The sequence below is a fragment of the Mycetomoellerius zeteki genome, unplaced genomic scaffold, assembly GCF_001594055.1.
Source record: "Mycetomoellerius zeteki isolate Tzet28-1 unplaced genomic scaffold, Tzet1.0 scaffold212, whole genome shotgun sequence".
Taxonomy (NCBI): Eukaryota; Metazoa; Arthropoda; class Insecta; order Hymenoptera; family Formicidae; genus Mycetomoellerius; species Mycetomoellerius zeteki.
Window position 1 is genome coordinate 370,769 of NW_017257086.1, and position 26,124 is coordinate 396,892.

General features: G+C 34.8%; 1 protein-coding gene across 1 annotated transcript in view; it reads right to left on the minus strand.

The window, feature by feature from the left end:
• The window catches only part of LOC108722675 (Kv channel-interacting protein 1), a 51,993-nt gene extending 29,641 nt beyond the window's left edge, over positions 1 to 22,352 (minus strand). The window contains exon 1 of the mRNA XM_018447887.1: positions 22,134 to 22,352. Within this exon, the coding sequence (XP_018303389.1) occupies positions 22,134 to 22,298 (165 nt within the window). The 5' untranslated portion in view covers positions 22,299 to 22,352. The remainder of the gene's footprint in view (positions 1 to 22,133) is intronic.
• Between the last annotated feature and the right edge of the window lie 3,772 nt (positions 22,353 to 26,124).

Genomic DNA, 26,124 nt, shown 5'->3' on the forward strand with positions numbered 1-26,124 from the left:
TATCCTGAATAATATCTATGTTGTCATTGTAGGGAGTTGCAATAACAATTTCTGAACTATACGTGTCTTTCAACGAACGAGCGTTCGCGTGAACAATCACATCTAGCTGTGTATATACGCACATAATGAATGACTAACCGAAAAAATTCATGCTGCATAAAGTTGCAGAGCGCAAATAGTGACATTTGCGTCGCATCTGTGATTAAAAACCTTCGCAAAAACTCGTAAAAACTCTCTTTGTCATAAATAAAATACCGAAAATAGCATAAATAATCGAAATTGCCAGAAAATGTGATACGTGGGAGAATACTGTTTCTATAAATGCGCGGACTGATATATTGAAAATTATACTTTCAACACACACACACACACACACACACTCTCTCTCTCTCTCTCTCTCTCTTTCTCTCTCTCTCTATCTCTCTCTCTCTGTCCATTGTATGCAATTTTTTGTATTTGTTTACCTGTTCATGAAACCAATATTTTATTCCTGTAATTATATGTTCTACTCAAGAATATTCTTCCGAAGTTCATCAAGCCTAATATCTGTTTAAAAATCGTTTCTAATGGGTGTTTTTTATTGACAAGTCGACACAAATGTCGTTCTTTGCATTCCGTGAGTAACAAAGACAGAATGATACTTGTGTCGACTAAATAGAAGGCACCTAATATATTCGCATTAATAACATTTGCTTCAATTTATCTGATAGACTGAGGATACATATGTATCCACAATTCGATACTGTAGTTACTTTTTTTTACTCAGATAAAACGGGAACTCTCTGCGGTGACTTTTAAACCAATTCCGAAAACACAAAGCGCGAGCACTAGATAGTTAAAACAGTAACGGTGTTCCGGTTCAAGTGAAGTTCGCGTGTGAATCTAGCTCGAATCAATATTAACCACGTTCACCACGACTTGCAGCTTTTATTTTCGATCTCCGCCGTTCTTCAACAGCCGCATGTCCAACGAAAAGACAACGAAAAAATAAAGAGCTCTCTATCTGTATCCCTTTACGCTGTTTCTATCGAACTTTTTTCCATTTATATACATAAACATACATATTTATATACATATATGTATAATGTATTTGCTCATGAATGAATGATCTCATCTAACTTGGCACGGCCTAGTTGTTGCCATAAGCCATGTGGCATATTAAATCTCACGAAGATGCTATTGATCGTTGAACATTCTGATCCATTCGCGATGGCAGTTTTTATCTATTCCAATATAGCTTTTTGTTTCGCGCGCCAAGTCATAATTGAACATCCAAGCATACATAACGCGCCGCTTCGCTGAGCTGGTCCCGCTTGGCAAAAATCTATATCTTTCTTAGCGTTTCAAATGACGTAAATGAAATCCAAACGAAAGAGAGATATCGAAGAAAAATATTAAGTTGGAATAAAAGTTCATAGTGCGTGTGAACTTTAAAATTAGAACAACTTTGTTAAAAATGAACGAAATTTAAATTTAAAAAGGGTTTTAAAATTTTAAATCTACAATTATAGTGAATATAACTATTTTTCTAATATTTGCTTATCATTTATGTAGTAATAATAACTAAAAATGTATAAAAAAAAATAAAGAACCAATCACTTTCAGTTTCATGACAGATGAGTATAATAGTTGCATGAATGTATATCATAGTTTTGATGATCGTACACATAATGCAGTTAAAACAGTTATAATTTGCATGGTTAAAATAACTAAATATATAGTTAGCTGAGTTAGCATAAAAAATAATTATAAATTATGATTAAGTTATCATAGTTACAACTATTTTCTATCAGTATAAATTCAGGAGGAGATTGTCATCAAAGTCAAAATGTTGCCGTTCAATTGTAGAACACTCTACATGAGAAGCTATTGAGATGACCATATATGTATATGCTACATCTGGTGATTCAGGAATCACGTTTCCTCGTATTGTAACTACGATATAATAAACAGCCCTGTACTCTCATACAGCCGATATCGATGCCAGCGTCCGTATGCAAAATAGTATTTAAAGCACGGCCTCGCGCGCCTAGCTTCGGCTGTACATTTCACAAGCCTGAAAATAAAGTTTACACCCGTGGATGTGCTCTCCCGGGAGCATGAGGGCCTATTCCCGCTAGTACACTAGAAATCATTCAGTTTGTGCTTTCGCGACCTCGCTTCTCGCTTCTCGCAATTCCAGGCAATCTGGCCGAGATACAGAAGTGTCTGGGGAAATCCGTTGTTTAAACAACTGCAAAAAACAGAGGATGTGTGTGGGTGTGTATATATATATATATGAGAGAAAGAAAGCTGGAGATCTTCCTGTCCATCCCATGGGAGATGCCGGACTTGGCTTTCAGTCCCGTCGATCTTGATCTCCGCGCATTTGGTAAATTGAATGAAGGATACACACGAGCGTTCGGTAATCGAACTGATTTTTTCAAAGATTTCTTATCTAACTATTATGGATTTTCCAAATCATTTAATATTTTAGGAAAGCATCTCATTATATTTGCGCGTCACGTTTGTTCCCATTTAGAAACTTCGCAAATTTACTCTAATAAAAATATTTATTTTAATAAAATTATTCTAAAAATATTTACTTAAGAAAATATATCCTGTTAAAAATATCTACTATGCAGATTTATGTGATTTAAAAAAGATCTAAGGAAGATAAAAAAATAAACTTCATACACGTCAAATAGAATATATAATGTTCGCACGCGCGCCAAACAGATTTTAAATTTAGAAGAGAATATTAAAACTGATAATGATGACTTACGTTTAAAAAATATAACATTCGCTAAATCGCGATTTGCGGCGACTGCAATTATGTTTACTGCACGTATATTGAAATGTAACGGTATCGACTTGCGAGCATATGAAAGCCGTACAAACACTGACTAAAATTAAGCGCGTGATGCCAACGTCAAATCCGACAAACATTTGGCAAACGAGCTGCTAAGCGTTAGAGGCAACGAAAACGATACAATTTCTTATCGCTGCAATACGACGGATGATATTCGTGCGCAGAAACGTCATCCGCAAGAATTATTAGACGAGTTTCGCGACGTAGAACGGTTCCAAAAGTCCCTGTTGGGACTTTATCAAGTACATGTAACAAGAAACGACATGTATATATACACTCGCGTCTAGTCGCGACATGAATATATGAATTTAACAATCGGTAGAACCACAAATTTAACAGAATTTGCACATTCCTGTTATATATCGAATGGCTGTTTCAAGTCGAATCGATACACTCTAAAACCACGTGTGACTTCTTCACCATCGCGTGCCGATATCGGTATTTCACGGTGAATGTTAATCTCACGACGTGCTGTCCAATTTCCTTATTGTGTAAAATACGTGGGCGCACAATGCAATTTGAAGTAATAGCTAAACGTTTGACTCGTGATCGATACAGTCTATCTCGTAATTAATACATAGCAGGGATTGAAACCGACGTATGTTCCGACATGTCAATTTTCAGCTAAAACGCTGTAAGCATGCCCAAGTGAACCTAATGAAAGGGTTTTTCACAGAGCTATCACGGGATTCGGAATATTTTTCAACGGAAAGATAATTATATTCGAAATTTACTAGTTACTATTTTACATTTTCAGGTATTAAACGCCCTCTACTGTGCCTCACTGTTGTAAGTTTTTATCGAATGAGTTCAATTTTGGTTGAATCGATTAAATTCTCTTAAAAATGTATGAATTTTTTAAATTATTCTTGATACTGCATATTGGCGCATCCGGTTGCCTCAACAAGCTACGTTCCTGGTTGGAGAAATGGGTTCATCGACTCCAACATGAAAGAGCCAAATAACCATGTTGCTACCTTTGTATTCTTCCAATGGCGTACTTCATAAAAATAAGTGGAGAACACGTCGTAACGTAATGATTGGTAGTTCTATGATATAATTTAGTTGCCACAAACATTATGTTATTAATATTTCAATCATTATCGATTGCAAAATAATTGCGTGAGAATATCAACTGTTGTAACATTCAGTATATGTACAAAATTGAATAAATAGCAAAGTCAGGAAAAAACAAAAGCACGAGCGAAATTAAGTTCTTTGTCTTCAAGGAGACTATGACTGTGAAAAACCAGAATTATCATATTTATTTAAACGTAAACAGTTGTTGAAGCTACAAACAAAAGTACCTATAAATGCTAGAGGAATAAATCTTGGTGCAAGAAAAATGTTATAGCGAATTCAGTTGGACGTATTCAGTGCACTGGTGCACATTAAAGCTGTCTTACATAAATTGACGTAAAAATGTGCGTTTAATATAAATATAGAAACAGGTTAAACCGCAAAATCCTCAATACATCTTATTCACTTTGTTGTGATATTAGATAAAACGTATATTTTATAATTCGAAATATTTGCATTTTACTTTTACACTCAGATTGTATCAGTATACAGCTTTAATATGCATCAGTGCGCACTAGTGCACCCAATCGAATTCGTTATCAGTGTCGCCGAGTGTCAGTTACATGATTCTGTTAACGATGATCAGAAACGTTATGCTGGTCGCATGAATAATAAGACCCTTATCGCCAGTCACGTCGAAGAGAAAGTGGAGAAAAGTGAAACATGTCTGACTCTTGAACGCGGCCGACATGTGTGTGCCGGCGGATATTGCCACTCGCCTAAATAAATATCACAGGCGAAGCTTTAGCTGAATGAACGGTTAAAGTTGTCTATCGTCTGTGATCGAAGGACAAGCGTATCATCATACCGGCGCGTCGCTGGTGGGGTACGTCAGTGACGTCACGAACGGAGGAGAGGAGGGATCGATACAGCTCAGCATCTACCTTCCCCCCGCCCCCCCCCCTCTCTCTCTCTCTCTCTCTCTCGACCTGTCTCTTTGCTTCTTCCTCTCCTTTACTGATCTTGCCCTCTACCTCTACGGCCATCTTTCTCTTCTCTCACTCTTTCTATTCATCACTCTCGCGTCAGAAATATCTTCTACCCTTCTCCTTCCTCTTTCGCTCTCTCACCCCTGACTGCCTTCCGATGACCCTTTGCTGCTACAATCTCTCTAATCTCTTTGTCTTCCTGTTTAACATTAATTTTTCTTCTACATTTCCCCCCTTCTCTTCATCTCTTATCTCCCTGACTTTGTTATTCTCTGTCTTCGCTTTCGCCAGACCGTCTTCTCTTGGCCCCAACGATTTTTTCCCCCGATTTTTAAAGTTGCCCTTTAAGCTTGCGATCGTGAAGGGCGGTATATCGAGTATCCCGCCGCTTTCGCTCTCACCCCCTTTCTCCTCGCTCTACTCTTTGGATCGAAAACAGACGCTGACAAGAACACCCTTGGGCACTCAACGTTTATTCCGGCATTCCGTGCTACAAGCCAGAGTTACCATAAACATGAACGACGTTCATTACTCACATGGTTAATTAGGCTAGTAAATGGAAATCGTTCTTGCATTTTAACTGTTAATTATTAAAAATGTTTTATTCTAATTGTTAATTCTATGAATATCAATATCCTTTACGAATTATTATTACTAATGAGACGTATTAAATGAAGTACAAATAGAAACTCTCAAATAGCAATTACGAATAAAGAAATAAATACCTAGCATATAACAATACGCATGCCAATTACATAAAGCAACATATTTAATTAACAATATACTACTAATTAATAATCATCCTTTGTTATAAATATATTTAATATAAAATGTGATACATTTGATTTTTGCTAATTGTTATTGCTATATTCTTTATGTTGACAATTGCAATTTAATGTTTTTGTATTTTTCGATTTATTTATCGTCAAAAATATTTGTTAAATTTCTATTTAAAATCAAATTTAATTTTTCGTACAAAGCACGCGTACGACTTGTTTACATATTAGCTTAGTACTTTAGGTCACTGTTAGTTGTTAGCTACGCCTGATGTTTATTCTGTAACTATCGATACTACACGGCAAAATGTGGAAATTTAACGACGGTCAACGGCACATGCATAAAGCAATTAATGAAATGATTCGATCTAATTATATTGAAACCAATAATAAATCCAATTGCGTCCAAATGTAGTTAATAACGAAATTGAATGTAACTGCAAGCCCGTCGAATAATTCCTATAAACAACAAATTCCTATAAACAATTGCAACCAGATTGCAATTGAAAATATTTTTCCATAGTATGAATTTTTTTTTATAAAACACGTGCATTTTGTTCGATAATATCAAGGTACATACTCTATACAGTCATAAAGCTACTCTATTTTTTCTATTGTACGTAAAATGTAGAAGTAGCAGTAGGTCGTACAGAAAACGTCTGCAATATGAATAAAGCGGCAGACCATAAAGAAAATTTCAGTTCACGGTGTAAATAAAACAACTGCGAACAATGCTTTGCCAAAGAGGAGGCAACAGTTTGCTTATTTCTCGAGTACTCAAACACAATGGAAATTAAAAAAAAACGGAGAAACCAGCGAGTCTACATTAGCATGCATACATAAAAGAAGTAATGAGAATTGAGGATAAAGTGCAAATAAAATGTAATAAAAAAATTACTACAAGTATGTAATGTTAAAAATAATAATTATTACTTAAATGAAAATAATACATTAGTTAAATTGTTTTTTCCCCCTTTTTTTCTTTTTTTTTCTTTTTTTTGTAGAGTTCTGTATTTCTAGATACGTACGTATATGTATAATTCTATACATATATACGTACGTATATAATCCTAGATACATAGAACGACTTAGCAATTTACTAGAAAAAAGTTATCAACAACGAATATACATTTAAGCTTCACATTTTTGTGCTGAAAAAAGCACGATATTGCACACATCGCTCAATGAGATTTAAATCTAAACACTGAATCGAGCAGTCGCAAGTTCATGTATAAATCTCGATAAATCTTCGTTTCTATTCGTAACCGCAAGTGACTTTTATACTCGCCCTTCGACCATACCTTATTATCCGGATCGAGTCGAATCTGTCGCGCGATTAAAATCACCTTGGGGCGAAAACAATTTGCACCGACAGTGTGGATCGCCCTAATGAATATACGCAGTCGCGACGGGAATTGTTTTTCCCCTGTCAGCCTGAACGTTCATCAAAAAGCCATCCATCATGACAACCTTGGCACACGCAACCCGATTACATTCATAGTAGAAGCAAACATAACCGACTTTTTAGTTTTTGATCGTTTTTTTCCACCCTGTCGGCGCGCGGTAACGAGCGCGACTTTTACTGTTCTGGGGAAACGACGCGAGTGGCTGATAAATGCAAATAATACGCCGCCCTGATATGCATCCCTTAAAGTATACTTTTACGTCCTTTTTCCTCTTCTGAGCGAAAGAAAGAGCAAAAAATATCACGTACGTCGGTGAATAACATCAGCCATTAAAACTACATTTATGATGTTCCGTTGCAAGGTAAGATGAGGCAAAATACTAAACTGTGCCAAGCCATGTGCGAAATTTTATGCATCGCGTCAGGTTTTCACGAAAGCTTATCCATTTCGTCGGAAGTAAGTAATCGCGCGGAGATTCCTTTCGCGTTACGTAGATTAAAGCACGTGAACAACGGAACTGTGATGGTATTAAATAAAACGTTTCTTGCGTGATTCGGAGCATTCTCCACCAGCATTGATTTCCCGTTACGTAAACTACGAGATGTTGAAATGTAAAATATTCCACGTATCGTTTCTTGAATCTGCAAAGGATTGCATACCAAAATATATACGTGTCCGACGTAATTTCTGTGAAATTATTCCGAACGTAAAAATTCTTTCTATCTCGGGATGCGTTTTATCGAGAATCTTGATTGACTTTGTCTGTTATTATCATATCTTCCGCTGTACATACGTATACGCGCGTACGTACGTATACATATGTATACAGATGCGTGTGCGGTAAAACCGATAAAACACGAGTTTCATGCGGGTGACTGTTTTACAAACGGGACACGTTGTAAATCCCGGCGTGAATCGAGGCTATATATTGAGGGATGCCGCGCGGCATTTCGGTATCTGGGTTAGGTGTGAAATAGGAATAGTCGTCGTCGCCATTCCGCCAGCATGCCAACGGTCCTAATCCTTCATAAAAGCATTACAACATGATTGCCAAAGCGCCAGGCAATCTCGTAAACCAGAGGCTTTCTCGCTGACTGTTCAAGTCATTAAAGTCGATTGGTCCTCGTGACGAGGCGTGATAACGTCTGGTCGGAACGTTATCAGTAGTAAAAGGGATAGACAAGAGAAACGAGAAAAAGAGGATAGATTGGAATGGGCGTAGCTGGAAACTCATCTCGATGGATGCGTCGTTCTTCTTCCTGCCCTGATAAATCGCGGAAATGGCCAGATACGAGATATGCACAGGAGACAACGCGAGGGGCCAGCATGAAAGAAAATATCGCAATGTACTTTTTTACGTGGTGTGTCAAGAAACAGTTGGATCGCTTTAAGGATATACAAGTATTCGTGGCGAACGATGGACGATTCCGTCGCGGTTTCAAAGTTACCGATGAATTACAGCATATAAGAAGCAATCGAAAAAATATTTCTCTGCACATACCAAGTTTCACGTGAATAGCGGATTACGTTTTTTAATTAATTTCTACACATAGAAATTTAACAAAATTTTTATTTAATATTTATCTTTTTAATTTAGGCACAATGCATTTAAAATGAAAAATGAAAATTGGAAATGATAAATAATTTCTCTCGTATTTTTGCTAAAGTGAAATCGATACCAAATTAATCAAAGAGTGTCTCAATGAAAATTAAGATTTGCACTTTTTGAGATTGTGAAAGATTGTGAAAGAGCGTGAATAGCTATATGTATATAAAAGTGAGTTGTTAAGAGGGTTGAATTATCAAGCAAATTGCCGCTTATTACAATGGACTATAAATTCTCTTCCTCTTCTCCTCTCTCTCCCATTCCCTTTCTCTCCCTCTCACGAAGCATTTAAATTGAAGTTTTTAAAAATATAATACTAAACCTCTTTTGAACTACGTCCAAAATAAACAAAATAAAAGAGCAAACCAAACGCAGATTATTGCAAAAATTCTTTATATTCGAAAAACAATGAAATATTATACAAGGTCAATGATCGAGCCTGATTGACAAATTATAATACTTATTTAATCAAACATACAATTTAAAATCTGTATAAAAATATAAAATATAAAAGAGAGAGATCGTAAAAAAATATAAAATTAAATATATAAAAGACGTCTTCTTTATATTCGTTTTTAAGAAACGTTTCGACCTTTATTATATTTGGTCATCCTCAGTATGACAATATATTGAAATAACTACTTATCTATAACATTATCGCAACATGATTATTAAAATGTTATAATAAAATTCTGCACGCATCTAAAATTAAATTATTGCATCCAACCTCAATTTAATTTCAACAGCTATCACTAAGTTGAAGTTTTTTTAGTTATAATTTTATTCACATGAATTCATATTCTACTTTTTATCTGTCTCTCCTTCCAGGCCACGCAATATGCTCTATCCCGCTAAAATCCCCGATAAAATCACTCCATTAGTCCGGATAAGAAAAATGGATGCTAATCCGAAATGCTTCTAAATTATACATTCCGCCTTAATCCATAGAAATAACGTACGAGGACTAAAAGCACATTTATATATATATATATATATACACATACATATAAAAAAAGGATTTACTCGCGAAACTCGCGGTTAATGGCGGTAATAACTAATCCGCTATTATTTAACGTTTTTTTTTTACTCTTTTTAATTTTTTTAATCGAGTTAAATATAAATTTCATCCTGGAATAACAAATAAATAATACGCTATGGTTAATAAAGTTCTTTATGAACTGTGCATTAAAATACAATTCTCAACAATACTGATATCCACTTGAAAGATATTATCCACGATAAAAGTTGAATCAACAAGACAAAAACTGACGAGTCAAATATGTATGGTAATAATATATTATGTAACATCGTCGTGAAATGTTGTTAATGCGCGCATTGTACTCGTATACATGGAGCTTGAAATAACATCGCAACGAATCCATGCAGAAGAGCTATTATACAAGGTGTTATACTAACAATAAGTAAATATTCTAAAAGATTTTAAGGTGATTTCTCATAAATTCAAAACAAAAACTTTATGTGACCATATGTTCAAAACGGCTTAGTTTTAAAGATACAGAGCGTCAAAGAAGGAAAAATTTTATCTTTTCCAAAAATTTCAAAAATCACTCTAATTATTTTGACGAGAAACTTTGTATACATATAAATTATGGAAATAGATGAATTTAGAAAATGTCAGTTGTGACTCAAAAACGGTTTTAAAGGGTGAAATTATGGTAAATATCTAGTTTAAGTGATACCTCATCGATTTCAATGTCCTTTAAAAATATGTTGTTGGGGAGTGTCCTGAGTGATTCCCCATAAGAATGAAGTGGGGGGAACGGCATTGGTTTAGAAGATATAGTAAATTAGTAAAAGAGTAATATATAGTAAAAGTTTCATAATAAAGTCGTAGCGTATACGACTTTCCACGCGAAGCGACTTTGACCTCACCCCCCCCCCTGCTCAGGGACACACGACTTTAGAAATGACTCCTTAAAATAGTTTAAAGTACTTATTTATTATTAGTATCTACCCTGTATATACGTAGAAAATACATTTTTCTACATGTATCCAATTTCTCAATTATTCTCAATAATTTTACAATACCAAAATAGTACATGTATATTCTAGATATTATTGCATTTCCGTCAAATATTTTACATGTATAATAAGTATACGTATAAAATATTTTCATTCTCAATCTCAAATTGATTTGTAGTGTTTATCCTACTGTTCATTAACTGACAATAAATATGAATAAGTATACTATAGTCGTTACTATATATTTCTCATTTACATACATACAGCACGTGTATAAGTGATATGTACGTGTGGTGTGATGTTATATAATTATCTATTAATATTCATGCCAGGAGAATTTCCGGTTACCGGACTTTCCGTACTTTGTGAAAATGTTGTACAAGCGATGACGTATGGCTTGTTATTATGCCTTGTGTATTTTATTAATTGCGCTCATGAGACTGAATATTCACCCTCTGCAACTGTTTCTCATTATTTACAGCATCTCTTTGTTCTTGCATTTGTGCAAGATAGAATATCGATAGATAGATGAATCATTGTAATATTCAATGTAATATCAAAAATACATAGAAATTATCTATATATTTTTGGTATTCATTCTTTCTCATAAAAAATACCAACCCTTTTTTTAAAGATTAATTTTCTCTATGCTAAATATCTTGACAATTCAAGACAAGTTACAATTTTTTTAATCAATTTGAAACTTAAAAGAAACGTTGTTTCAATCTCGATTGTTCTTATGAATCTATGAGATTCTGTTTTTTTTATGTTCAATAAATAGAAGCGACATTCCGTTATGTATTTCTATTCCCGTATTTCAGTATTCATGTGATATCCATTAAGAGTTCTTATACTTAGCATAATACACAGAATGTCTGCTACTACTGATTTGCGGGAAATAACTATGCGAGTTGGGAAAAGAAATATGATGCTCGTAAATTTCTGTGCTATTTGCGGAAACCGCGATGCGGGATTCGTGAAAAGTCCCTGCTTAATGAGTCATTTTTCACTCTCGCGTTAATAAAAACGAATCTCTTGGTCGATTTAATTCAGCTTAAATCGCTATATTCATTATTTCTAAAAAAATGGATCATGAAGGGGATCGCTCATTTCACAGATCACCTGACACGTGAAGCCGACATTCTTACGATGACGAAAGGCATTCGAGAAATTTGCTTAGTCGGGCGAATTAACTTTCTATAAGAATCTTGGAAACAAAACTATTGTGCAGACGATAATAGTTCCGAGTTTTAGAATGATAACTTAAACTCTTTCACGATAATGATATAAGACAATATGTATATTGAGAAAAACGAAATAGTTCTGGCAACTATAAATTGATAACTCTAAAATTTAAGTACTTGCAACTAGTTTTACAAAGTAATAAGAACTAAAGTAGCACTAAATACTATAAATGGTATAAAAACTTCCGATAAGGGGATCCCACTCCGATGACCTTGACCACGACATGTATGTTATCAAGGTCATGATGTTAAATGACCTCCAACACGTTTTAGCCATCGCTCGTTATTCGTTAAAAAATTATTAACAAAAAAAGTTTTAAAAACAACGTTTTATTTCTGCTACATACAATGTTAAGAGCTATCCAAAACGTTTTGCGTGAAAGCTTGCGAAAAAGAAAATTCCGAGAGGTGTGAGTGAAACGCTGTATGCATTTTCGATTGAAGCACACGTAACAATTGTGAGCACAAAGATTTGTATTTGCCAAAAATACAGCTGTCATAACATGAAAGCGTCAAGTCGGCGTGAGTTATGAACTAAAAACAATAAAGAATAGCGAAAAAGACAGTAAGTGACGGCAGTCGCAGCAGCGCGCAAAGACGAAATTTTATCCTTGAGAATGAAACTAGCGCGCGGGACTACTACACAAAGAAGTAAAATAACGATTTCTATTCACTGTAAAGCCGCTTATTAAATGGAAATAAGTATAAGTCGAGCCAACATAAGTTTATATCAATAAGAATATTTAAAAGATAAACTTCCATGCGATTTTCAGTTTTGTATATATTTTCATGAATATACACACATATATGTACATATCCGCGAATATAATACATTGTATCAAGAATAGTTTGATTAACATCTTGCTAAAGATAGAGACTAGCGGCACAATGTTCATAGTCATTCCTGTCAGCTTTAATTCGTGAAAAGATGCAATATATTAGAAACGGTTGTTAATCGCAAAAGTTAAATTGATATGTTATTACACAAACGTTGAAAGATAATAATTTTACTTGTTAAAATTATCTTGATTTATGTACAATTAAAAAAATTTTATTAAACAGAGTAATTCTATTAATATAATAATTATTGTTAATAATATTAATATAATAATTGTGATATCTATTAACACAATAATTGTGCTAAAAATATTAGAAATCATTGTCTGGTTGGAGGAATTTTCTAATCGTATGTTGAATGAAAATAATATCTGAACTTGCACGTTACATTACATAGAACGTAAAAATCTCTGCTTTCAGGAATAAAAGGATCCTAAAAGAAAAAGGAAGCATGGAAAGTTTATTATACGGGATGGAGAGCGCTTTGTAGAGCGTAGAGAAACTTAAAAAACTAGAAAGAGAAAGAAAGACTAGTGAGTTCTACAGACAGATTCTTATCTGGAGCGCCATTTTCATGCTGCAGTCCTTGTTAGAGCCACTTTTCATCAGTTCTTCTAAAATGACAGTATCTAATGGATACAGGGCGCGTAAACTTTTTTCATATTCTTTGAATTTATTATCAGAAATTCCAGTCGATTTCGCTCACAAATATTATTAACACTTCATTTAGTGTTATATTTATAGATTTATATTCATATATTAAGTTTATTTTTATTTATTTACTCCACGATATTTATTTACTCTGGATACGCGCTATTCATTTTTTCTGAATAAATGAATATATATTACAAGAAGAGAATGAGAAAATAATCATTTCAATAAGCCAACACATCTAAAAAAAATAGCAAAAAAATATACGCTCTATTTAGAATAAAATCAACCTATATGGTAAATCGTTAATATAAAGGATATCGTTATTCGCAAAGTTTGTTGAAAACATTTTTTATGACAAAATTTGCTAAGTAAAAAGCAAATAAAATGTAAATATAATAACTTCGTGCAGACCGAATCTACTTTTCTTATATTTCAACATTTCTCATAACTCGATAAATTTTACGTTTTCCGGCCTTCGGTACATGTACGAGTATCTATATGCTATCGCAATAACGCGAACCTTATATATCTTAAATTGCCCGAAAGAGAATCGGTTGGTCGATACCGTAATATAAGAGTTCATGACGCAAAATCCCACTCTCGTACAGGATTATCTTTCTCCCTCTCTTCTTACTTTAGTTTAATAAATCTAGGCTCGAGAGAGAGAAATCTCGAGAGTAATAAAGCAGCCTGACTCGGAAAAGACCGACCACCTGTTTAGATCGTGATATACCCGAAAGGTGATGCACGCTCGCGAGAGAATAATGCGCCGCTAAATGTTCCAGCATCACGCATTTCGTGCCTAACACTTGGCCTGCATGTTATACGCTAATTTCCATCCTATTGTAACTTAATCGCCGCCAATGGTAACGAGGGAATATTGTCTGAGGCCGCGCGCACCTGCACGTAACCCCATTTTTTTTCGACACCCTACAGTGCTAAATCTAGCAAGTTATTTAGTAGCGTTTTCCTCTCAAAATCAAAGGAAATCGGATAATTACAGTATTGTAAAAACAAGATAAGATACAGCGATTTGCACAATTATTTTTACACGACATAATTTTAGATCTTTCTCTTTGTGGAATCACACAATAACTATGAACATATGTGCACACATAGCAATCTAATTTAATTTTGAAGTTTTTTCCCTTAAATTAGATTAAATTTAGAAAAATAAGTTTTATTACAAAGTATTTTTATAGAAAAGAATACATATTAGAGATTTTTGAAATGATAAAACAGTGACCTATTCCACTACTTTGTTCAAACAACGTCATTTAATTGTTATGTACTTGTCATTTAATTATTATTATCATTCAAATAGAGTATTTGAAATATAGGCGTTTATATCAAATGTACCCTATATATTGTCCCATATGTATTGCAACACAAATCAATATCGCTAGTCAATTAAGATCCGACGTTTGTCAAGTTAAACGTTCGTATCGTTACAAGGAGACAACTGCCTCGTTACACAAAGTTCATGTATAAATGAACAATAAGTGTTTAATGTCACGTCAAGTGCATCAGTAATGACAAACATTTCTCGCTTCTTCGCTCGAGAAAGGACACCCAAGCCACGCCGTCAACTATTACACGCCTGTTTGATTATCCAGGGTGGGAGGGAAAACAGATTAGCGGAGAAATAGGGTTTGCACGGATGCAGATAATTGAGTGTGAGCTACGGCGATTTACCAGGAAAATTACTGCTCGTCGAATGAATAAAGGCCCTAATTTCTCGTTACGTCTCGGAAACGCGGCGAACATCCACATGTGGAAAAAAAAGATATCCGTCTGAAATTAATTTATATCAAAATCTATATCAATTGACAATGTAATTTGGTGAATCTGCTATCGATTTCTAAAGCTTGATTGGAAAAGAAAATTCGTATCACAAACTTTTGATTTCTTTTTAACTGAAGCTTGATGACAAAAAATTCTTGTCGCAAACTTTTAATTCCAGGATTAAATGTTTTCAGGATAAAGCATTTTATACATCGAATTACATTTTTGTTGACGTAAAGGCTGCCCAAGATTAATCAAAAGATTAAAAAATCTTCCGATTTGCTTACCTCTTCAAATTTAACTCATCGAAATTCCTTTACTTAAGTATTTTCATAATTAAAAAACTTGGTAAAATTATCTTTACATAAGTACTCGCGACCACAATTTTCAATCAATTCATTATCAAAATTTAAAAAATGCTAAATTTTTTACGCTCTTAAACAAAATGTCTCATGAATTCGCATACGCGTCGATCGATGTAAGCAACGCGCAAGGTCGTCTTCGAGAACAAATATGACTATCGACTCGCGTAAAATATGCGGAAGGCATATCTTTCTAAAACCAGGCGCGGCAATGCAGAAGATGTCACATGCGATCAATTTAATGGAACGGAATGAGAAGATAGGATCGCACATAACTTCGTTAAGCCGCGTAATTTCCGTTAGATGTTAATACGGAGCGACCAATTTTCAAGATACGCGGCGAATACAAGTCGCATTAGCATAAAGCGACTGTGAACGTCATGCCGCGACACGCACATTTCTGACGTTCTCGTTTTCATCGCTCGTCGAGAACACGAATTTCCACATATACACGCGCGGCATCGATCCACTATCCGCAAAATCCATTATCCATAAATGCCCTGTAGTCCATAATTTACGAGTTATCTCCATGCGATAGATATACTAATTCGCGCGATTAACTAGATAGATACGCAGCACAAATCGTCGCTGGAGAAACGATCATCTAATTTTTTCTAATCGTTTTACTAATAAGTTGTAAATGCACAAATATCTCTGGTTAAATTTTAATTTAAAAAATCCAATTACATAATAATATCATAACTATTTTAGTATCAAATAATAATATTGAACATTGAAAAATCACCAAAAATGATAACTTTTATTTGGACAAGAAAAATAACTTCTCAGTTTACCGATTTTTTTTATTAAAATGCAATAATAGAAATAATAAATGTAATCCATAAAAGTGGAATAAGATAAATATTGTATATAAGTTATTAATTTATTAATTTCAGATAAAACACATCTGGTTCGAAATTACTGTAATGTTTCTCATTTGTTCCATTATCAAAATAATTATGCGACAAGAAATTGACACAGATATCTCGAAGGTCAGATGCAGTTTGATGCGATTTGATAATGCAGCTCGCTCCCACCAGTTAGATCGAGAATTTGGGTAACCCCAGTGAACTGACAAGGGATTAGTTCCAATCCCCAAAGCTATATGTAATACGCGTTTGCGCCTTTGTATAAGCACGTGATAATTCAACGTCTTGTGCATACCTTAACGATCTATCCTAACGCAAGTACCGCATGATAATTGTGGTTGGGTGCGAAATGAGCTCCATAATTGGATCATATTATTCGTTTGATACCACCTGTGCGACTAGCAGCTCATATCTATACATAGTCCCTCAAGAATTAAGACAAATTACAATCATAATTATATGCTCTTTAAACATATATAAATATGTTATATGTTATAACATATTGTGTTAAACATATATAATAACATATAACACATAATATGTGTTAAACATAATATATTATCACATTTTTTCCCTTCATTTTTTCAAGCAGATCTTTTCATGTGATAGACAAATCAAGTAATTAATCTTGTTAAATCCAACTTTTTTTCTTTCGATATCTCTCTTTTCTTGATATTGGCAATCTGATTCATGTACATTTTTCGTGATGTACGTAATTGATACATTCTTTTCTATAACAGAAAATACTGAGGTAATCAGAGAAAATATGAGGTAATCAATATATGATCACACTATATGACATATAAGTGACTCAATAGTCTAACATTTAATGTATTTCTATGTGATCTAAAGATTCTGAAGAAAACCCTCTAGACAGAATTTCTTCCTTCAAGTAATTGTTATGGTACATTTAACAAAAAACTGACAAAGTGACGACATATTTTGATTTATATTAAATGGACTGTTTTCTGTTCTTGCACTAGACTGCACTAGAACTCTCTTTCTCGCTTTCGACAAATATCAAACATATTTCACTTTAAGTTCCAAAAGTGTACACTAGTTCAGCCACAGAAAACAGACCTAATATAAGTGGTGTAATTACTTTTCTTTTTCATTTTTCAATTTTTATAGTCTAATAATAGTTAAAATAATAAACTGAGCAATAATTGTATTATTCACCTTTCTCCAGGCAAGAGCTCATAAACGCTCATAACATGCAGATTATACATTATTCTAGAAGCTCTCTAATAAGAACTTGGACATGAGAAAGCCACTTTGATTGATCCATTTTAACAATTCCTGAGAGAGAGAGAGAGAGAGAGAGAGAGAGAGAGAGAGAGAGAGAGAGAAACAGAGAAATAGATAAAAGAAAATATACACTCAGAGAAAAAAATCGTATCAGTAACTATAAATTTGTAGTGAAATAGCGCCTCAACTATATACATATTATTAAATTCTAATAAGAATATTAGATTAAGTGAACTAAGAAAATATAGTACATTAACCATATAATCAATTTATAAATGGTTAATATTACTATATTTTCTTAGTTCACTTAATTTACTTATTGTTGTTATTAAAGCTTTATAATACATAGTTACAAATTTGTGTATGCATTTCTTATTTATTTTTGTCTTCCAAGTTTGAAACCAACGCTGCGCCTTTTATCGTAAACTGAGTGGTTTCCTTCTTAGGAGAAACTGAACTCCGCTACGTCCCTCTGGTGATAAAGCCGCGTACTACTCGTACTGAGCGACACTTTAAAAATTTTTGTCTAAACTAGAAAAATGTAATTGTTATATCTATTTGCATGAAGTCCAAGTAACTACTCAATGTAATTGAACTATTTCACTACCAATTAATAGTGCATACAATTTGTTACCGTGACTACATTTTTATAATATTCAGCACTACTTTAGTTTCTATTACTTTGTAAAACTAGTTACAGATACTTCAATTGCAAAAGTTGCCAAATTTATAGTTGCTGGAACTATTTCGTTTTCTCTCAGTGTAGAACAGAATGAGAAAAAGAAAGAAATAGTAAATGTATGCCCTTCTCTCTCCCGTGATTTGTTAAAACTACTACCCTGTATAGATATACAAAGCTACGGCTTGTATTCAGATTCTTATCAGAGGGTCTCTACATTAGCCTAAGACGCGCCTATAAAAAGCAGGATTGCATCTCTCACACTCGTTGATCTGACAATGTACATCTGTTATACAATAGCGTGCGATATCGTAACTATAGAGGATGCTGTTTCGATGCCGGTCTTCCTCTCGTTATTCAAAAGTTCGCCCTATCGCCGCCTATTGTGAGCTAACAATAATTACAAGAGGCACATTGTTTCGAGAACGCGATTGTCCTCGCACTTTTTTCCCCAACCCTCCTATCCTCGGGAAGAATCGAACGACGAAATGCATCAGATAGCGAGCGTGTGGTTGCCCTTCGTCCTTGTACCCATGAGCGAGAAATGCACAAAGCGCATTTTCTCAATTCAGTCTCGCGTGCTATATCGTTGAAAGCGCGATCGCGAAGAAATATACGAGCGGCCGTGAAAAAGCGCCGAGGGACGCTTAAGTAGTTCGCGCTTATGCCATTCTATAGCACCTTCGCATTACAACAATACGCGAGTCATTGTGTAAGCGGCTACTGAATAAGTTAGCATTCGGACAGCTCGTCCATGTCCCACTAGGTAAATTGAACCACCCTGCCGAGAGTGAATAACCTTAAATTCTGCAGCGGACTGCTACTCTAATATGTGCTTGCGTGTGTGCTTAATCTCCGCTTTTAATATTAAGGGCAAAGGTGCTATGGTATGAGCGTAGATACATTAGTGTTCAATGCAGCATATAACATCGTGCAGTGTTATATATGCAACACGTTACGTATGCCAAGATCTCTTATACCTGTTCTAGGGTCGCAAACTGTAAAAATTGATCAATCATAGTTAAATATGAAAAAAAATAATTAACTATGATTGGTTAATTTATTTTTACGGTTTATGACACGCGACCATATTCTGTGTAAGTCGTAATCTGTAAGAATTGACTAATCATAGTCGAGTATTCCTCTCTCAGTCGAATAAGAAGGGAATATTCGACTGTGATTGGTCAATTCTTACAAATTACAACCAGTATAAATACTCCTTTAGTGTTCAGCAGTCGTTCCAAAGAAAAAAATTTCGAGAATCAAGAACTGATTGTGACGTCTATTACGTTCCATCGCGTGGATTATCGATGTCTCACATTGTACTTTCCATTCAGGTCATTTGACATTTTGGCTATAAAAAGACATAAAATAATTTTTTACATTATATATCCTGAAGAATATGGCCCGAAGTGGAGTCGAAACGTTCATTCTGTATGGTACCCTTATATTTGAACGTTATATATTTAATAAATAGACACTTCGTGTTTTTTTTATTATTATATATTTACGCACCGTAAACTGAGTTTTGACTCTTGGAGTCTAATTACAATTCTACTGTTACTTTATGTAGAAAATCTTTTTTAATTTTTATTTCTTGAATTTCCATGACACTAGCTGTAATCATTGTTACTACGACATAGTTGAACATAGTTTTGCCGGCGAGAGATATACGTTTTTTCCAGAATATATTGTACAAAACAACCGCGAGAACTTGCAGATATTTACGTTGGAGAGCCTTGGAGAAACCGCACATCGGTTCAACGTCAGGTAGACTGACTACCGCACTGACCGTCGCGTCGGTCGCCACAATTCGCTGGCGATCGCTCGCTGGTGAATATTTTACGAAAGTCGTGAAAGTAATGGACCGCACAGGACTCCGAAGCGTGCACGGCTTTGAGTTTTCACCGAACCGTGCGCTAGCGAAAAATTATGCACTGCAAAGCGCGAATATATAACGAGCCCATAAATCCAATATCGACGTGGACTGCTTCGGTATGAATGAACAGCAGAAGTAAGTGGCATCGCGTATGTAATTACGTCCCTTATAGATGATCATCGCAGATATTCGTCGTCTTTTCGATGACACTTCAGTATTTTATCTGTTAGCGCACTCATTTGAAAATATTACATATAATTATTATGTTAATATTCTCATATAAATAATATCCAATTTATTTCTTAAACTAAAAGAGGGAGAGAGAAATCATTTATTTAATGCTCTGAAAATAAATTCCTCTGAAGCGCTCTTCAAAAATACAATAAGAGAAAAATATAATCGAGAGAGAGAGAGAGGGGGGAGAGGGGGGAAAGAGAGAGAGAGAGAAATATGAGTTTTAAAGACTTGCTTTTATAAAAGTTATCTGCGCACAAATAAATTGTATCATCACATGAACTTAATATGAGTATTATATTCATTTAATAGCTCGTTAGTAATCCAATATTACAAAGGATACAATCGCTTCTGTTAAAATCCATTGGAAACTTCTATCGCGTATATCTATCGATGAAAATAGATGCGAGTGATATAAAATTTAGCCACAAAACTGTGATTGGAAAGAGAGCCAAACCCGTTTTTGGCTATACGAACGTATTTGTCTAGTGCCAAGTTTCTATTATTTTTCTGCTCTTATTTTATACTCCTATGCAAGTAATTCCTACTGCTGTACTCTTTCTTACAATCGGACACGCATCCGAAAGTTTTCTAGGTCGATATAAACATCTTATATCCCCTACAATCGTTTCCACGTTGCTAACGCAATTTGTACTTCGTTGTCTTACCTTCACGCATTGCTACAGAAATTGCGTGAAAATCCAATACAAAGCGACGTATTCATCCACATTTCATCCACACAAATCGAGTTTGATTATTCCTATAATTTCCATGTTAATTGAGTTTCGGACATGTCTCAGAAATATCAGATTTGTTTATGAATATTATAATAAAATGCTTGTATAATATACGAACAACTTTGATGTAAAATTGGTTTATCACAAATAGTTAAGGTTAACTAAATGCTCGATGATAACGCAGTAAATCGATTGGAAAGAAATGCTTTTTATTGATGATTGAGTCCACAGCGCTATAATCAATTCATTTACGTAACCGCGTTAACACAATTTCTGTAGGATGCCCATGAATAATCAATACTTTGCGAGACTATCTTTAATAAAGAAGGAGTTAAAAATACTAATACGAACTGCTATATCAGCTACCGATCGTTGCTGCATCTTGCAATAACGAACAAAACGATGTTCGAAAATCTTGCCTTCGGCATAATTCGAAGTTGAAGTAACAGATATGACTCATACTTGATTACGTTTTATTTGTTTTTTCTCGATACAACGTGACATTCGACAAATTCTGTTACGTTAAATATTCAAAGATATTTAATAAAAGGCACAAAGTGTGAGAATTAATAACTTTTGAAACGTTCTAAATAAATTATTATCAGAAAATCTTTCTCTCTTTGACATTTTGCTTTTGGGACTTGCGAGTCAGGTTTTTCAGCTAAAATTTTCAATCGTAAATTAAAAATGCAAAACAACTTACTGTGCACGTGCCAATAAAACAATTTTGAATAAATTAAACAAAATCTCGTATATAAGAGGAAAATCGTTGCAAGCTCAGTGATGAAAATAAATTAATAGCGCTTTGCAGCGAAGTGCAAAACTCGTTTACATATTACAACGAACGTGTGATAAAAATTGCTATGAATACGACGTATAAAAATGCTTTTGCTCCCTGCATAATTTCGCGTTTGCCAATTCGAGAGACCCCCCGAGAGGAATCGATGGTGCCTGATAGGTCAAGAGGAACATACCTGCTTGAAGCCTCGGTACATGACTCGGATCTCCTGGCGAGAGAACTTTGTCTGTCGCAGAAGTTCCTCTATAGGTACCGGTCTGGTGGTCTGTTGCCTCGCCCTCGTGCTCTCGAAGTCGAAGAACGCCTCTTCCGGTCCCGGCGAGTCCGGCGGCGTTGCCATGACCTTTGATCCTGCCGCCGCTTAAATTGTCGAAAGCCCACGGACAAGCTGTCTCTTCCAGCTTCCCCCTGCTCTTTTTATGTCCAGTGACCCGCGAGGTTACACCATCGCCGGCACGTTCTCCCTCATCATACGTCTCATCGTGCGTTTCCTCTATCGATTTGCCGCCGCGTCTCGCTCAACTTCTTCCCTTCGAGAAGAGATCTCGCGTCTATCGGCGGAAGCGCGAAACTCTCTTTCGAACGGAGAACTGCAAAATATTTCCCACACGATCACACTCTCACGGCTTCGTGCGAACGAAAACCGCGCGCGACGTGTACAATGCGTTCAGTTGGTAATGGAGCAGGGTGTAATGTAAAATAAAGCGTGATATTTTTAACATTCTATATAATAACATACGGCGCGCTTATCGATTATATCAATGTTCCCTCCGATCGGATATTAGTTCCGTCTTTACAACTGAACAGACATTACAATGCGCGAACATCCGACATCTTATAAGTTAGCGGAACAAAATGAGTAGAATCAATTCTAATCATATGGTAAGACCATCTTTTTTTTCATTTAGTGACTGTTGAAATTATGGTAACGGATCATACTTTATAATTATTGTCACATTGATAATGACCCGATAGGGGTCGAAATTGTTGAGAACGTCCAAATATATGCATGATGTATAAGGTATATTCGACAGTAAGGATGAAATGAAGTTATGTTGCATTTGCAAAATCCTGAAGATTCACTGAGAGAAATGTTTTATATGAATAACCAAATGTTGTTACCCAAGCAAAACAACGAGTCATGATAATGTCAAAATGACATTAAAATGAATCAGAAATGATTGAAAAATGACTTTTAATGATCATTTTAGCGTCATTTTGACATCATTTTGATATAATGACTTGTCATTCTGCTTGGGTACTGACGCAAAAACTATTTGTTGGTATATAATCAACGAAACCATTATGGGATTTGGCATAGATCTATCCTACGTGGAAGAAAGATAGCGCAAATAAACAAAAATGGATGAGGGGACAAGGCAAGTTTGATATAAGTTACATATGCGGCCCGAGGCTTAAGGTCGAAGTACAGACCTTTACATAACGCGTAATGTATAAAGCATAAGAAGATCGACTCAATCAGAGTCTCTTATTTCATGGAAAGGAAAGAAATAAACGAATCTGATTGATTCATTTTCTTATGCATTAAGTTAGTTATGCAAGACTCTGTGCTCTCACCCTTAAAGTTAAAGAAATTTTAAGGATAAAACCGTTCTCGTTTGATAGTGGCATGCATATAAGCTATTAATCACTATTAGTAGACACGGACATAAGCTGAAGCTGCGTCTTAGATCTAGATTTCGGGGTCATTCTGTTAGAGTCGTAAAAATAGCCCAGTATAAGACGAGTGAATATTGCTCGCATAAAAATCGATGACTTGGAATTCACGAAAGGTTACTGTGCCAAAACTTCGAGATCGATTCTGGGTGCGGTCGCTCGAATTTATTAATAAAAACTAAAACGAACATCGTGACAAATGTGAAAGAGTTGCACAGAAATCTGATGCATAAAATCTATCCTTCCCTGCTTTTTCTAGATATGAAAGAAGACCAAGTGATACGCGACGGAAAAGGAAACTTTCATATTGAAATGATTTCAATATGAAATCCAAATATTAATATTTGATTATTAAACTATTTAATTTTTAACATTTGATGATTAGATTAGAGCTTAGCATTTTTATATTTTAACATAAAAACTATTTTTCAAGTATAAACAATTAGATTGTTATAAAAAAGTTATCTTTTTAGCTTACTTTTATTCGATTTCTTTCTATATTTTTTGACATTATCTAAAATACAAAATAACACGATTATGCGATTGCGAATAATGCGGTCAATATACGATATTAAAAAAAACCAACGGTAAAAGGTGGATTTTCGCGTATATAATTTCGCGACAAAACCGCTATGAAGTTTAAGGTGCAACAACTTTTCTGCAACACGCTGCCTTTAGCAGCATTGGCGGACGCGGATTTACGGAAAATGTTAAAGATTAATGTCAAAATATTTATATCATTATATATACATATATAATGATGCGATCGGGGTCAATAGGCATATCGTAAGGTGTATAAATAAGCTCTCCGTTGACCCATACTTATTGTAGGAAGTATTAGAATGGTCAATCATGTAAATTAGCATTTCAGAGAAATAAAGTCAAAGCATGCACGTTACATCTAAAGTAATATAATTAAACCGTAATCACATTATACTACAGGTTGCCGATTATTATAGGTTACCAGTTGTAATTTCTATTTTAGTCAATCAGATGCAGCGAGTAGCTGCAATGTAATTGGCTAAAATAGTACCATCAATCAGTGACCGGCAATCAGTAACTGGCAACCAGTAGAACGTTACAATTATGTCTTTTGTTCCTTGCATCGCAATGTAGTCTCAATTATTTCGATGCACACATTGTATTACCTCGTATTATTTTAGTTTTCTTTTCTAAATAATTAAGCAATTCTCGCAGATTTATATTTCATTATTAATTAGTTAAATTTATATCAACGAAGATACGTCGATAATTCCATATTTTCACATTTGTTTAAATGATAATTGCTTATTTAAAAAGAAATTATGCAAATTGATGTTTCGATTAAAATGACGATAAATATCTCTTATTAAGAGACTAAAACGTACGAGAGAAATGCAAATAATTGAGACACAATTCGCTAACCAATAATGGATTCATAATTTGATTATAGAGCTTTAGATAAAATTTTCTTGTATATAAACTATTTCAATCTGTATATAGAAATTTCAATCTTATGAAATTTTGGTAAATCTCTTCTGTTTATTAATTTTTTTAGTATGTCTGTTGAGATCAATTTTTAAACTATTATTTCTTATAATTGACTAATTGACTGTAAATCATAAGTTTTTCAATTATAAAGAATTTCCGAGATTTCCTCGAGTTTTCAAGATTTTTCCAATTTTTATTTCGACATCAAGTGCTGCAATTATCATAGTAACAGCGCGCAGACAAAAAAAATTTGCTTTAGAAAATCTGTCGACCCGACGTATTCTTTATCACGCTCAGAAACATTGCAATTTAGATATCGCACTAATGAACGTGAAACTGGTGTAGGTATTCGCTATGAAACATATAATGAGGGGCACGTTACTCGAGAAATTTCCCATTTTACATCGAGTAAATACATAAGACACGATTTAAAATTTATTACCGAATTCATTTCTCATGTATTACCACTATCATCGCACAATTAAATTAAATCAAATTTAAGACATTTGAACTGACAGTACTTATGTACGTCCTGAAACACAATAGGTGTAGTAAGTCCTAAGAAACCGACCAATCATAGTCGATTGTATTTCTCACATTCGACTGTAATTGATTAATTTCTTAAGGACATTATTACACCCATTATGTTTCGGAACTAAATGCAATCCGAAAGTACTAAACATCCCTCGCGTCGCCTACGTTAAATTAAAAATAGAGATTACGAATTTGAGAATTGTCACCTGTTAACGAAGGAGGTAGCGATACAGAACTGCGATCAGAGCGGCGATAATGAACAGTGTGGTGAGATACGCGGGCGACTTATTACGGCCGGGGCGCAGGAAGGGAAAAAAGGTGGAAGACACGCGCGCCTATTCTATCATGGATCTCCCGCTTGGTTCGCGCGAGAAGATCGCGTCGACGATGACAGTGGCGGCGGAGGCGGTGGTGGCGCGGGCGGTGGCGGTCCCGGGAGCGAGAGGCAGCGGCTCGCACGCGGCTGCATCAGCGGCGGCGGCGGC